Source organism: Pelodiscus sinensis, chromosome 24 (genome assembly GCF_052426305.1).
Source record: "Pelodiscus sinensis isolate ZL-2025 chromosome 24, ASM5242630v1, whole genome shotgun sequence".
In the NCBI taxonomy this organism is placed as follows: Eukaryota; Metazoa; Chordata; order Testudines; family Trionychidae; genus Pelodiscus; species Pelodiscus sinensis.
In genome coordinates this window covers 19,348,276-19,363,622 of record NC_143075.1, presented here as the reverse complement: position 1 = coordinate 19,363,622, position 15,347 = coordinate 19,348,276, and the positions used below count along the sequence as shown (strand labels likewise).

Here is a 15,347-nt window from a genome sequence, read left to right as displayed (position 1 = left end):
ACGCCAGGGGCTCGAGGCTGCCCTTCCTGGGGCTAAGCCCTTGCAGGTCCCTTCTCTGGGGGTGGAACGTGTCCCCCCTCCCGGGAGATGCTTTCCCCCAAAGCTCTCCCCCCCCCCCCACCCCACCCTCCAGTCTGTGTTGGAAAACTCCCAGGCCAAGCCCCGGCGTGAATCCCCAACCCCAGACCAGCCCTGCGCCCCTGCGTGGGGAAGCTGCGTGCTGCCATTGGTCCCTCCGCCCCAAAGCAGTGCTCCTTTCCCCGCTCATGAATAAAAGAACAGCGCCGGAGCCTATCACAGCTCACTCGGGCGCTCTCTCCTGCCTCCCCAATGCGCCAAAGTTCGGCGCTTTAACAACTTCCAAACCCTCCAGCTGACATTACCCCGCGAACTCCCCCTCCCCTCCCCGCCCTCCTCTCCCGAAAACAACCACCCCCTAAGTGATCACCACACACTCACACACACACACAGCAACAACAACACCAAAATAAACCAGAAGGGAGGGGGGAATCAGTCCCCCCACAAGCCCAGCCCAGCACTGCGACCACTTGGGATGTGCCTGCTTCCCCCTCCAGTCTGTGCGCTACATTCCTGAAGAGCGTCTGCACTGGCCGGAGGAGCCACAGCAGGAAACTGTAAGAAGAATTTCGGGGGGTGACTTGCCCCCACCTTTCCCCCGGTCGGAGCAAAGATTTCTCCCTTGTGTGTTCCCAGGGCTGGGAAGAAGGTGAGTCCTTCGCCTGGCAGAAGGGAGAAGACAGAGGCGCCCTTGCAGCTCGCGGGACTTCGCTTCGCTCCGCTCAGCCCAGCAAAGGGGGGCGGCGCGGCTTTGATTTGTGTCTCTTTGGAATCCAGCCTGACTTCGGCATGGCAACTTTACCAGGGACCGTCCCCAGAATGATGCGCCCCGCGCCGGGGCAGAATTACCCCCGCACTGGGTTCCCTTTGGAAGGTAGGTCTGGAGGAACGTCTATATTTAAACTGGCTGGCTCGAGTCGTTTCTAAGCAGCTGTCTGCGGACCTTTCCCTCCCTGCACTGTCCATAATGCAACTTTAGCGTCCAGAGCGGGGATCCGAAGCCAATTCCCCGTTAACTTTTAACCATCGAGTAGGTCTTGTTTGAGTAGGTTTTTTGCAGCAGCCGGCAGTGCTAGCGTGGGATTTGGGGGTGGGGTGGGGTTCCCCACCAGCACCACACACAGGCTGGCTCGTATCTCCAAAATCCCACACCCCTAGTCTGAGTTTCTCCCAAAACTTTCTTGCTTTGTTGCCGGACGCGAGTCGCTTCGAACTTGGGAAGCGACGGAGTTGGCTTCCCAAGGACCGAAGGACACAGCCAGCCCTGGCGGAAGGTGTGTGCGTGTGAAAGGGTCCCCTGTGAATGACAATCGTGCGAGGACTGAAATAGGCCAACCTGCAGCGTCTGGGGAAGGTTGGGGGGCTTTTTAGCTCATTAAAGGCCCCTAGAGCTGTCAGATTAGGAGTGTCGTTCCCCCCACCTCTCAGCGTTGCTGCATTAAATTCTCGATTTATCCGCCCTTGCATTGTGTGTGTGTGCACATTACCTTTATTAAAATTATTTCTGCCCAACCTGCTGGCTGTGTGGCAGAGGCAAAATTAGCGCGGGACCCCTCTCCCTGCATTTATTAAACCGGGGAAAGGCAGGCAAGCCGTGATCAAGTGGCTAAGCGAAAACCGATGGAAACCCACGCAGGCTGCAAAACACACAAGCTAGTGAGATTTGCTGAAGTGCTTTTCTGTAGCAAATGAAGTAAAGCAGACGGCAAGAGATAGGATCAAAGGATTACAACAATATTTGCACAACATGACTGGGAATAATGAAAAGAGAGAGGGGCCGGTGATTTTAGTACCTCTTGAATGTAAAATTGGCCACTCGAGTGTTATCTGTCGATAATGATGTATCCAGAGAGGGCTGGCCGAGTGACTTTGAATTAGTGGTGCATGATTCTTATTAAATCGTGCGGCAATTTCTGGAAAAGACTCTTCTTTCCAAAGAGAAACTCGGCCTCCCGCCTCGGCTGCCTCACCTCCCACCGTCACCTCTTCGCAAATTATGCAGCTGAGTTCTTCGGTCTTTTCGAGACTGTGAAATTGTATTAATCTGCAAGATATACATTGCAAGATATTAAACCCATTGAGGGTATCAGATCCGGATTAGAAAGCCCGCTGCCCCCACACCCCTGAAAGAAAATTCGGTGGAGGTTGTATTAGGATTCTGTGACTAATGCGAGCTCAGCGCCGGGTGTTAAAACGGGTCCCATGCAAAAGAACCAACAATTTGCTATGCCAGTTTGCGGTGAAAAAAAGACGGTTTCCGTTGCGTTGCTTCCTTGAAATTAACAAAAAAATCCCCCTCCCCTGTAGACATAAAGCAAAGAAAGTGACAGAGGTCATTTCCAGAGTTTGATTTTTTTTTAATGGACTTTTCTGGGATTTGGAGCAGGGATTAAAATAGCGCAAGGAAACTTAAAAAACCAGTTGTACACACCGTTGCATGTCGGAGCTAGGTTCGTCCGTTTGCAGTCTCGTTTTACAATAGGGGGCTAAACAGCCGTCTAACGTGATCGATCAGACATTGGTCGTTGGGAGAGGGGGCAGAAGGCTTGTTATGTATGGATAGAAAAACGTGCGCTCGCTTCCTTGTTAAGGCTCCAGAGAGCGATGTAGGCGAATCGAACTCTAGCTAAAAATTATGCCGATGAACCGAGCAAAAAAAATATACACGAGGGGGGGTGGACATAGATGCAGATGAAAATGCAGACACCGATCTACCGAGACAGTGAGAAAGATGGAAAGATTGCTAGCAAGAAATGCAGAGAAAGGTCTGCAGCCATCCAGAGGAGTATCTGTGGCTGTAAACACAGCTGACATAGGGAAAATAGAAACACGTGGGGCTGTGTATGGTACAGGGAAATTAACAGGCACAGAGGCAGACGAGACGGTCTAAGTGCAGCTACCAATGCCCCTGACTCAACTTTTCTCCGCTTTCTCTCACTCCCCCCGGTTCTGAATTCTAGTGTCGACTCCGCTGGGCCAGGGCCGTGTGAACCAGCTCGGAGGGGTGTTTATCAATGGCCGGCCTTTGCCCAATCACATCCGCCACAAGATAGTGGAGATGGCCCACCACGGCATCCGGCCCTGCGTGATCTCCAGGCAGCTCCGAGTCTCCCATGGCTGCGTCTCCAAAATCCTTTGCAGGTATCAGGAGACCGGCTCCATCCGCCCCGGAGCGATCGGCGGGAGCAAACCCAGGGTGAGTGCAAAGCCAAGCCGGGGCACCTCCAGCCGGGCACTGGGGGCTCACAGCTCGGACCCCGCGGCTGTGGAAACCAATGGAAACAAATAGCTCCCCCTCCGATTGGCTTCCACGGCAGCAGGATCCGGCTCTGACTGTCCAGTGTCCCCCCACCCCGTTCCCGGTGCAATTGCCATCAACTCCGATTTCCAGTGCAGTCCGGGCACAGTATCCCCCCCCCCCCCCAAGTGCGCAGGCCCCCCAAAGCTGAACGCAGAAACCAAGAGGCGCCTTTGCCTCCCAGTTTAAAGGCCTTGTTTTGAGGAAATGAATATGTAGGGGGCGGGAGCTGGGGGGGGGGTAAGAAAGCGACAATTTGCAGGATCCAGCGGGCAGAAAGCTGCGCGGCGCGGCAGGCTATGAATAAATTAGAATGATTCCCCGCACGCAACAAGTGGCGCGCGCTGACGCATTGGCTTCGGTCCCCGGTGCAGCCCGGTTGCATTTCAGGGAGGGGGATGCATCGGAGCGCGGGGTGCATGTGTGAACTCAGGTCCCCACAATAGATCCCCCTGCCCCCCTCCCCCAGACGCACCATACATCCACCCTCGGGACTTTCAAGCCACGAGCGCTTTGCGACAAAAGAACCTTTGGCCTCCAGGTGTTTCTTGGAGGGGTGGGGAAGGGAGGTATATGGGCAGATCCTCCTCCCCTCCTCCCCCTGATTTACTTAGAATGTACCATCTTTCTTGTTAGACCGGCATAGTGACCTCGGTAGGGAAACCCAGTCTAGGAAAGTCCGTGGTTCTTTTTTAAATTAAAAGTGATTTTTTTTCTCTCCCCCCCCCCACCTTTCTCTGCACGTGCGCCCCCCACCCCCTGATCGCCATTGATCACAAAAGCAGGTTGCCACTCCCGACGTGGAAAAGAAAATCGAGGAATACAAGCGAGAGAATCCAGGGATGTTTAGCTGGGAAATCCGGGACCGGCTCCTGAAGGACGGGCACTGTGACAGGAGCACTGTTCCCTCAGGTGAGAAGGCAGCTTGGCAAGCAAAACACACCCGGGGATCACAAGCCAGACAGAAATAGATCCAGGGGAATGATTATCTGCACCCCCCTCCTCAAGTTCATCCAGCGGCTACAAAACACCCTCTTGCGCCCTACGGCCAAAAAAGTTTCCACGTGGCAGTTGAGTGATGCAAGAAAACCCATGGACAGGTTCCCTAGAAAGGAACCTGGAAAGCAGGAAAGGGAGTGGAGGATTCCCACCGGAAATACGAGCCTCGGGCAAACTTTAAAGCCTTGCTCGAAAGGAGGCCCAGTTTATGACACTCTTTAGTCTTCCCCTTAGCCAAGAGCTGTGGACAGAGAGCGCCCACCAGCACCCTGGCCTGTCTTTTCTCGGGTGCCCTCCGCCCGCCCAAACTTCCCTTTCGGGGAAGTAGCACCAAAGAGTTTAAAAGAAACTAGCAGCGGGCCCGATCCTGAATTCCTGCTCCCTCTCCCTTCCAGCTCCTTTTGGCCTCGGGGAAGGAAAGCAAAGGGGAAGGCCAGCTGGATTTTCACAATAAAAAATAAAAACCGGCAAGAGATACCCAGTGTGTGTTTGTGTTGTCGAGTGTGGGAGCATGGGTGGGGTGTGTGTATGGCTCTGTGTGTACAATTGTACGGTGTGCGTTTGAGATTTGCACGTGTGCGGGATAAGGGTGCCTGCCTGTGATAAACCGGGGGGTAAGAGAGGTAAGTGCTTGTACATTGATGAGTGCAAAGTGTGTGCGTGTGCTCGTGGTGACAAAGCTTGTGACTTGATGTGTGCATGCATGTGATCTGTGTGTTTGTGTAAGAGTCCATGACAATGTGAGACATTCCGCCTGTATTGCTGTGTTTGTGTTTATTCCTGAGTGAGGGGGCCGATTTTTTTGTATGTTTGTGTGCAGATCTGTGAGTCTATATTTAAATTGATTAGTCCAGTGTGTGTGTCTTAACCTGTGCGTGTATGTTACCCCGATGTATTTTTTCTGGGTTTATTTTGTGTTTGGTTTATTTGTGTGTATGTATGTATGTATAGATCTGGGTTTGTGGTGTGTGTGTAGTTTGTGTCTGTATGTATAGATCTGGGTTGTGGGGGTAGTTTGTGTGTGTATGTATATATCTGGATTGGAGGGTGTAGTTTGTGTGTGTGCATAGATCTGGGTTGGGGGGTTTAGTTTGTGTGTGTGTATAGATCTGGGTTGGGGGTGTAGTTTGTGGATGTATGTATATATCTGGGTTGGGGGGTGTAGTTTGTGGATGTATGTATATATCTGGGTTGGGGGGTTTAGTTTGTGGATGTATGTATATATCTGGGTTGGGGGGTGTAGTTTGTGTCTGTACATAAAAAAAACTTGGTTAGGGGTGTAGTTTGTGTCCCTTGCACGTGTTTGCCACCTCGCTGCATAACTTGGCTTTCCTTGTGGCTCAACTTTGTCATGTGTCTCTGCCGGCTTCCCCCCGGTTTCCAACCCGGCTTATATTTGCTCTTTTGTCTTTGACTGTCTGAGGTTTAGTGAGTTCGATTAGCCGGGTGCTAAGAATCAAGTTCGGGAAGAAAGAGGAGGAGGAGGACTGCGACAAGAAAGAGGAAGACGGGGAGAAGAAAGCCAAGCACAGCATAGACGGCATCTTGGGGGACAAAGGTAACTCGAGTCGAGGGGCAGCTAGACTTCGCTGTCCCGCCGGCATTAAGCGCCACTTGCTTTCTATTGGCACTTGCCGAAACTGGGTTTGGCCGGGACCTGATGTCACTGGAGTTAGGGGCGAAATTCAGTAAAAGCGGGATGGAGCCTGCGCCTGCAAATGTCCACCCCATGGCTTGCCCTCCCTTGGAGGGCTTCAGCATTTCATAAATCAACAGCCATATCAAAAGGCAGCGGCTCTATACTACAGTGCTGGAGACCAGCTTTGGAGCAAGGATCCCGCCTCCTCCACCCACCCACCCACCCTTTTTTTTATTATTATTTCCATCACCCCCGGGTTTAAAAAACAAAATTAGATCAGACACGAGCTGTCCCCAGGGCCCTTTCTAAAAGATCTAAGAGGAAACCAGACACATGGAGAGCAAGGCCTTAATGAAACTGTGGGTAGAAAGGCGCTTGGAGGGGGTGGGGGAGGCGTGGGGTTTTAATGTGATACCTGATTACATTTCGCCCCTTCTCCAACGGCCGGAAAAGAGATGTTGGCATTTTGCTCGCAGTCACTGTGGATCAATTATTTATAGAGAAGGGAGGGAGGAATCAGAGATTCCTAAATGAATTTGTTAAACAGATTTTTCTCCTGCTCTCTAAGTGGTCCCCTGAAACTCTGGCTGACAGTTGAGGGATTGGGGCAATCAATATCAATTAGAGAGGCTGGGATAGTTTCTCCTTTTGGGCACCAGCAAAAGCGCCGGGGCTAACCAGGGAGAGAGACCCATGATGCTCAGATATAGAGTAGTTAGAAATCTCCCCTGAAAAACCATCGGCTGGTGTTGGGGGGAAAGCCAGTGGGGTGTGGAGGGTGGGAAGGGTTCTGAAATATTTGTTGAAATCTCCCGTCTTCGGTTTCCTCTCGCGGGTTTCGGTAAGAACACCGGAGCAGACTGTAAACTTTTCTAAACGTATCAGTTCTTGTGTCCTGCGAAGCTGGGGGGGGGGGGAGAGGGGGGAGAGGAGTTTGCAGAAACAAAATGTTTGCAGCTAAAGTGTTTGTCCATTTTGATTCGTTCTTGGACTCTCCCCCTGCCCCCCAAAAAATGCCAGTGCAAGTGAATGAGACAAGTAGGAGAAAGGTGTAAACAGCATGAAGTGGATGTTGGGTAAATAAAAAGTTTGGGAGAGGAACGCGAGTATCCGTTTCACTGTCTGTATTTCTTTCCCACCTACATTAATCTTGCCGAAAGGATGAGGGTCCTTCTTCACTAAAAGGAAAAGAGAAAGATCGGGGTTGGGATTTCTTCCAGTCAGGATACGTTCGGCTTTTAAATAATGAACTAGATCCTAACTCATTAGCGGCAGGGGGTGGAGAGAAACCTGTGTGTGTGTTTGAAGGGAAATTCGCCTTTTTTTTTAAGTCAGAGATCTCGCCCGCTTTCTGAGGAAAGGTGTAAATGTAGGAAAACCTTCGAACGGGGTTTTTCAGAAGGATTTCAACCATTGTCTATAAATAGGTAAAAAGGTTTGTAGCCTGACAAAATGCAACTTCGTTTATGTTTGGTTGGCTGTGTTTCAAAAAGAATCGTTGATTTGGTTTTTTGGTTGGTTTTTAAGAGATTGCGGTTTCTTTGGATCATTTGCAGTAATATTTAGCGATCGAGTTTAGGGTGAGAGAGAAAATAGTTATTTTCTGCCACAAGCACATCTGAAAATTTGTATGTGGAAGTCTTGCAATTTTTCCCCCACTGGCTATAAAATTTCCCCGGTCTGAGACAATGCGGATGTCTTGGAACACTGAAATCCAGCGGTTTTGTTTGTAAAGGGGGGAAGGGTAAAACGGGCAAACAAAAAGCTTCCAAGTGTCAGTATCAAACATTGGTCTAAGTTTGAAATAAAGGTGTACAAAAGGGGGTGCTTTAAGGATCCGATCCTCTCTTTTTTTTTCCAACCTTGAAGATGAACTTCACTTACAAAGACCTTCAAGTCTATTGAATCTTTATAGGCAAAAGATTCCTGGCCACAAAAGCAAACAGTTTAAAAAAAAAATCTAGGCTGCCTTTTAAAAAAAATGGAGTAAAGGGTGGGGGCAGGGACCGTTGTCCATTCTCATTCAAAATTCTGCAGGGAGGAGAAAAAGTTTGGACAAAGGGCCAAGGACGGGAAGAAAAGGAGATAAATTATTCAAAACTCCCTGCTGTTAGATAGTTTTGTAATATTATAGTGCCGTCTGTTGGAAAAAGGCGAGCCGTTGGAAGTTGCAAAATGTTTCTTGTGATTTGGAAATAGCCAATGCTCATTTGCAAATCAGACCTATTGTGTGTGAGATTTTTTTTCCCCTTGCGATATTTGCTAAGGATTTTAGTGCGAGCCGATTGCGTACAAAATTAATGCACGAGCTCGTAAGAAAGCTGCAAAATAGTTTCCCTGTTCCCTTCCCCCCCCCCAAAAAAAGAAGAATGAAAGGTGAAAATATTAATATTAATTTCAATCAGCAAATAAATACGCATTCATTATTCTCCAGGGACAATGTCATGATCAAAGAAAAGCGTGCTCCCCGATTTATTTAGGGGGGAAACCCACTTTCAGTCGAGTGCGAATTGTGGCCCATTTCGGGATTTTAAAGCAAGCTAAACAAACGGTGAGCTTAGAAGACACCCAACACACACACACCGCTGGTCCACTCCGTGCCGGCTTCGCATTTCACCGCAGAAGGGCCCTGGTTCTGAGCCTTCTTTTCCCAGCGGAGACTGACTCTGAAAGCGCAGGGGACCCGAGCCGGCTGCCCAGGTCTTGAAAAGAAACACAGCCCCGCAGCAGAAATATGGAAGTAGGAGCAACCGCCATTTGTTTTAGGGGACCAAGTAGGAGGCCCGTGTGCTTGGGCTATGGAAGTTGTGTTTGTGTCCAGGGGCTGATCTCATGCATTCAACCAAGCTTTAGACTAATGGGAGGCGATTTTTAAAAAACCAAATCTCCTCACACTCTATACATCTTTTTTTAGTGCAAAGAAGTTTTAAATGCCCCTTCCTTAAAGTAACTATCAACACGAAAAAGAAAGAAAGAAAGAAAGAAAGAAAGAAAGAAAGAAAGAAAGAAAGAAAGAAAGAAAGAAAGAAAGAAAGAAAGAAAGAAAAATCCAACCTGTCTCATTTTTAATAATCTTTAGAGATTTCACCTCCATGTAACCCAACTTGCAACTTTTTTTAACGACTGACAACCTTTTGGCACGAGTGCCTGCAGTTTTTTCAAATAGAGCCACAAAAGGCTCTGGTCTTGATTAAAAAAAATGCTGTGGGGGGAGGGAGGGAGGAAAAGAAAGGGAAAAAAGAAAACGGGGGAGAACTTTGTTTTGGGGCTTTTTCCTCGTGACAAATGCCTTTGCTCTATTTGTGGACTCTCCTCGCGGGGAGCCGGAGGAAGACAGCCCTAAATGCTCTCTCTTTTTAAGTGTTAAAGAAAGATTCCACCCTGCGCCTGTTTCTTTCTATCATCTGCTTGGCATTTAATAATGTTAAGACTTATTAGAGCTGGTAATGAAAACTGTGGCGGCTGAATAGGGAGCTGTGTTGGAGAGGGGTGTAATAGCTCCGAGGCATGCTAAGAAATGTATTTATCCCCAATCAGTGCTCACTCTCTGAGTTCCAAGCACAAACGTTAAGTTGAAGGGTTTTAAGGCAGATTAAATTGAGCCTTTATTTCTCTGCACTTTCATCTTTAAACGGCTCACTCCAGCTAGCCCTGGGCATATATTCATGAGACTTCACTTATTTTTTTTTAGCCTTGTTAAAACCAAGTTATTATTTTTGTTGTTATTTATTGTTGTTATTGGGGTGCATGAGGGAGTGTCACGTGGGACCTGTAAGTTGGACCTGGTTCCATGCGGAGCGTTTGTGGAGCAGAGAAGATGAGTATGGCCGTAACCAAAAGTTTAGGGTGTGGGGAAGATGCCTAGTATTTAATGAAGAAAGGGAGGGGGCCAAGGCCTCATGAAAACGAGGAAATGGTATTAATTGCAGCCAAGCGTGGAAACGGAAGCGAAGGGGTTACGGTTACTGTGTGCAGTATTTATCCATGCAAGGCATGGCCAGAACTGACCAGGTAAAGATCAATTCCTTGTGAGCTTTGCGTGTGTGATTTAGTTGGACATATTTTCCCCTTCTATCGTCTGGTCAGTTTCACACACGCGGGCTGACTTCACCTGCGCCGTTTACAATGGCAAAGAGCACGTGTGGACAATATTTAACCCCCCCTGAGCGATGTGTAGGTATACACACGAGTCATACGGATGTGTGTGTGCCTGAACACTGGGCTACAGTCTGAGGCAGGAAGGTCTGTGTGAAATATTTAATTATATCATCAAATAGGCTTAAGAAATTGACCAAGTTACAGCAAGAGTAGTCTGCGCGGAGGTGGGTTCTCTGTGGGTGTGTATGTTTCAGAGAGGCGGGGGGGGGCTTCAAAAATGGATCAATACCTGCATTTGGCTATTGCAAAAGATCCAGAAACCAAAGCTATGGGGGCGAAAAGGAGAACGGCAAAAGAGGTTTTTCGAAGGACAGAAAACGGGGCGGAACCGTGCACAGGTGTGACCGTGAGCGAGGGAAAGGGGGAGGCGAGGGAACTTGGACACTTCCAATTCAAGGTGGTAACAATTTAATTTGGCAGCAGCAATCGCAGCTAATGTGGTTTTCGGAGGCTCGCGACACTGAAGGAAGCTGTTCTGATTGTGTGTACAAGGACCTGCCAAATGTAATTAGGCTCCGGGGGAGTGAATGAATGAGGAGAAAGAGGGGACTCCTTCCCCCTCGCCCCCACCCCTTTCTCGGCTACATTTTTTTGCTGTCACACCTGGAAAGCGGGATTGTTTGCCTGGGTCGGAGATGGGGAGGGGCGGGTTCCAGGCGGTTTATCAGCCCGCAATCTGCATTGATTTAAAACCAACAAGAGCCTTCTCTGTCAATGTATGTTTAGAAGGGAAAGGGAACAGACTCTTCATCAAATCAAGGGATTACCTAAGGTTGGCAATCTAATCAAACAGAGACCAGGCGGGATTTGTGAGTGTTCGGAGTGGGATCAGCTCTGATAATGGGGGGCAGGAAAAAAGATAGGATGGTGTCAGGCAATTCGTTGGCTTTAGGCTCAGTTATTCTGTGCATATTTCAGTGAGGAGAGAGAGAGGGGGGAAAAAACCAGGGAGAGAAGAGGGGGGGCGGAGAGAGTCTATGTGTGAGCACACACAGAGCTTACATGTCACAAAAAAAGCTGAGACAAATGAGGTACAACAATAAACACAGATAACAATTACAAAGGCAAACAGTGGCTTTTGGGAACAAGTAGCTGCAGAACCTGGTCTACATAAACAAAGTAGGCAAATGTTTGCAAGATAAACTCCTTCCTAAATCAAGTGTGACGGGAAGGAGAGAAGAGAGGAGGAGAGATAAGGTTGCAGTGGGAATAAACGAGTATAATCTAATACAAGACACTTTTAAGAAACAAACTTAAGACAAGGATGCGGGGAGAGGGAAGGGGGGTCAATTATACAGCAGGAAGGGGAATAATATAAGGAAGATGTTTATAATCCAGCATTTTGGGTGGGGGTAGGCATGGCTTTAATATGAAGCAGATAGTCCATGATTTGGGGCGAAGGGTTTAGGTTCGATTATAAACCAGGAAAAAAAGTAAGACAATAGAAGGAATAGGTATTTATAAGCCATGGGTTGCGTTTGTGTGGGAGGATGGATCCACTCAATTATAGGGCAGGAAGAATAGAAGTCAGATGCATCTGACCTAGGCCATGGAGCAAGCCTCTGGCCCCCAAATATTTTTTTCAACAGTTTAGGGCTGTGGGAACGGGGCGTCTGATGACCTATACTGTATATTATATACGTGGCTCCATCGAAACGAGCGTTGTAAATAAGGGAAGGGAGATGTCTGGAGTGTGGTTAAAGGAATTAGGTATTTACCCGTTTGAAATAAGCCTGGTATAAAAGAGAGCGAGAGGGAGACATTGAAAAGATGAGACGGGAGAACACTTCAAACGAATTCATCATCTGGAGTGGTGCAGGGGAGATTTAGAGACAGTATTGGGAAGTTATTTAGATATTAATAACATATTTTCCTGAGGCGTCAGGAGTGCCTCCATACGCACTTTTTTCTCGCAGCTATTTGGCTGGGTGAAATATGGGAGACCCAAATGTTGGGAAGAGATAACACAATCAGCCTAGCCCTGGTCCTGTGACTGCATCATAGCATTAAACCCGGATTAACCTCCCCTCCCCCCCGCCCCCAGCTTTCCAAATTTTTCAGTGGAATTTCCATGGCCGGATTTTCAAGCACATCTAACACTAGCCTGAACGCTGTAAGGGACTTAGGGGGGACTCGGGGTGTGGGAATGTGTGTGTGTGTGGGGGGGGGGGTTACCTCGCTGCGAAGTACCTTTGTTACACACGAAATAAGCTAACAAGGGGGCGTCTAGAAAGCTGAACTTTTGGGCTCGTATGGACCGGCGCTCTGCTCTCGCAACCGGTCCTTGCAGAGCGCGCCTGCCCGCTGGATTTTGCGTGGTCATTTGAAAATCGCTGTAGGCGCCGGCTTGCGGGCTAGCCGTCGGGTGGGGAGTCTGGGGCGAGCGACCCTTCCAAGGAAGAGAGAGACCGTAACCGTGAATCCCAACCAACCCTGCCACCCCTGAAATCCTTGGGTGCAGCAGTGAAGAGCTTTTCCAGGCGGACTGCCTCGGCGGTTGCCAAAATGCTCGTCCTGGCTAGAGGAACGTCCCTAGCACTGGGGAGGGGCGGACAGGTGCGTTGGCTAAACTCCCCCCCCCCCCCGTGCTGATCCGCACAGGCGGGGGAAAAGCCCCGAGCGCCGGTACCACCCGAAGCGGCCCGCGGGAACAGCTGGGTTGGGGGGTTTATTTTCTGACCCATCAGAAGCGCCAGCAATGCAGGGCTGACGTGGCTGCTAGGGACCAGCTCGCATCTGCTTCCCTCTTGTCTTTCAGTTCGCAAGGACAGTTGGGGTAGGTGGGGGGGCGTGATTAAGCCCCCTAAGAAGACCCAGGAAGATGCAAATTATTATGTTGGAAGAGCTGGTAGGGACCCTCTCGGTCTCGCAAGACTGGAGTTGTCAGGGGAGAGGCGGCGAGTGGGGGGGGGGGGGAGAGAAGAAGAGAAAAAGTAGGTGAGGAAAAGTCGAGGCAACTCGAGGAAATTGAGAAGCTTAGACACTTTGATCCTTGGATGCTTTTCCTTATCAGAAACATTTGTGGTGACACCGGTACAAAGAAAGTTCATCATATTACAGACAGCGAGGGCTGTTCGCAGGAATCACTCCCTGTTAATTAGCAGGCGCTCTGTCTTGTGGGACGCACTAGATCTGAGGGTACATATTGCTGGCTTGGCTGGTCCTGTGATGCATTGTTGAAAAGGGGCCACTTCGGTGCCTGGTCCCTGCAGGGCTAGTCAAAGAAGCCGGAGAATTTCGGGGTGTGTGTGAGAAGGAGACGCGCTCTTCTTCCTGCTCATTCATAAAATAGTCGCACGGAAGGGACGCATCTTTGCTCATTCATTGTGTGTGTGTGTAATTATAACATAGACGTAAACCCTTCCAGGCGGTTCTGCTCTGGTCACTTGCACCCCCGTGGTCCTGGTTTTTGCTATTTTTTTTTAGTGATTACAAAGTGCTTTAACAAAAACCCTCCAATCTACACAGTCTCTCCTCTTTCTAGTTCTTGTTTTTTCTTCCCTGGGAGATGACAACCAGGGGGGCTGGGGTTAAGTTTTATAGCCCTCCTCCCCCCCGCGTTGGAACAGAAATAGCATGCCGAAAGGGAGCTCTTCTTGCAGCCTCTCCGGGCTCCATCTGCCCCGGACCTGCTGCGGCAAGATCCTCACGCGAACAGGGTTACTTAAAAGAGGCGCTCTCAGGAAGTGGGCACCTCCATAGGCCCAAATGTCCCCCGGGGACACCCACGCTCAGCTCCTGCCTTTGAATCATGCAAGCCTCATCAAGCCCCGCACCGCAAGGAAACTGACCAGGGGCGCTCTAGATAGCCTGGTGAGGTGCAGAGGCGATTGTGGGAGCCAGGCGTCGGAAGGGGAAGATCAAACTACTTTATATAGATATATAGACACACACACACACACACACACACACACAATACACACACAATACACACACACAATATACACACACACACACAATATACACACACACACACACACACACACACAATACACACAATATACACACACACACAGAGTCCGCTTGAAGTCCTCTGTCCTCTGCCCCCAGCCCCCAGGGCTCCGCAACCCTTCTGGATTTTCACTCTCTTCTGTTTTTTTGTGTCTGTTTCTAAAATTGGAAGGAAGCCCTTCGCCTGACCCTAGCGTAGAATCACCAAGGGCAGAGCTCTTTTGCAAGGGTCCTTTCTCGGTTGAGGTCCAGAAGCTGGGGGGGGGGGGGGGAGGGAGGAGACCCTCTAAGAGTCTTTTAGCCTTCACTGGCTTCTTTGTCTGAAGACCCTAGAGACCGCAGATCAAAGTGACCTGGTCGCTTCGTTAAAAAGGCAGAGGGGGCGGGGAGGAGAGTAGCAAACTAGTTATGAAACTCCCAAGGGTTGGCTTCTCCCGTGGATTCCCCCGAGATTCTGGGCTGCGTTGGAGTTGGGGGTGCTCGGGATTTCTCAAAACCCAAAGCAAAAAAGACTGCCGTCGGGAGCTGGTTTTATTTCTTTCCAGGATCAAGGGAGGTTTTCTTCCGCACATCGTCGCATTGGGAGAGGCGGTGGATTTCTAATAGATTTGATTCCTCCTCTTCCCCTCCCCCCAACTCCCCTTTTTATAATTGTCATCATGACTAAGTGTTGGAAATGGGAAATGAGGTCCAATGTTTAATCATGCTAATAAATTCCGCTCCCAGACTTCTTCCTAAATTGTGTGTTGCCAGAACGCCTTTTAATCATGCGTTTGTTTCAGTCCCCTGGCGCCTTCCCCTGGAAAATGCTCCACTCAAAAACTTTAGGGTTTTTTATTATTATTTTATTTTTCTATTCTCCAGTGACCAGCTGGCAAAAGAACTAGAGGGGGGAAAATCTTCTCCCTGACCTATTGAAATTTACATTTTAGTCCAAATCTGGAGTGGGCGAAAAAAGTCAGAAGCTGATTACAATAATTTTGTTGGCTCCTATTATGGGGACGAATTGATTTGCATACATATTGGGAATTAAATGAGGAAAGGAAAAGTTGATTCAACAAGATTATTTAGACTGTTTTTCAGCAACTTTCCAGCAAGTGTGTGGAGATGGGGGGAGGGAGGACTTGGGTATTTTAGACTTTCCTAAAATAGACCTAGAAAGGAGGCTGCTCAAGTTGAGTTTGAGAAGTGGGATATTTTCACATTTCATTTTTTATTTTAAGC

General features: G+C 49.1%; 1 protein-coding gene across 7 annotated transcripts in view; it reads left to right on the top strand.

Moving 5' to 3' along the window:
• Positions 1-294: 294 nt before the first annotated feature.
• Positions 295-15,347, top strand: part of PAX7 (paired box 7) — a 178,141-nt gene continuing 163,088 nt past the window's right edge. Inside the window, exons 1-4 of one of the 7 annotated variants that reach the window (XM_075906836.2) lie at positions 295-952; positions 3,039-3,274; positions 4,162-4,288; positions 5,805-5,933. In XM_075906836.2, the coding sequence (XP_075762951.2) occupies positions 868-952; positions 3,039-3,274; positions 4,162-4,288; positions 5,805-5,933 (577 nt within the window). In that variant the 5' untranslated portion in view covers positions 295-867. Of the gene's footprint in view, positions 953-3,038; positions 3,275-4,158; positions 4,289-5,798; positions 5,934-15,347 lie in introns of all 7 variants that reach the window. The other 6 variants (XM_075906834.2, XM_075906835.2, XM_089773172.1 and 3 more) reach the window with 6 other exon arrangements.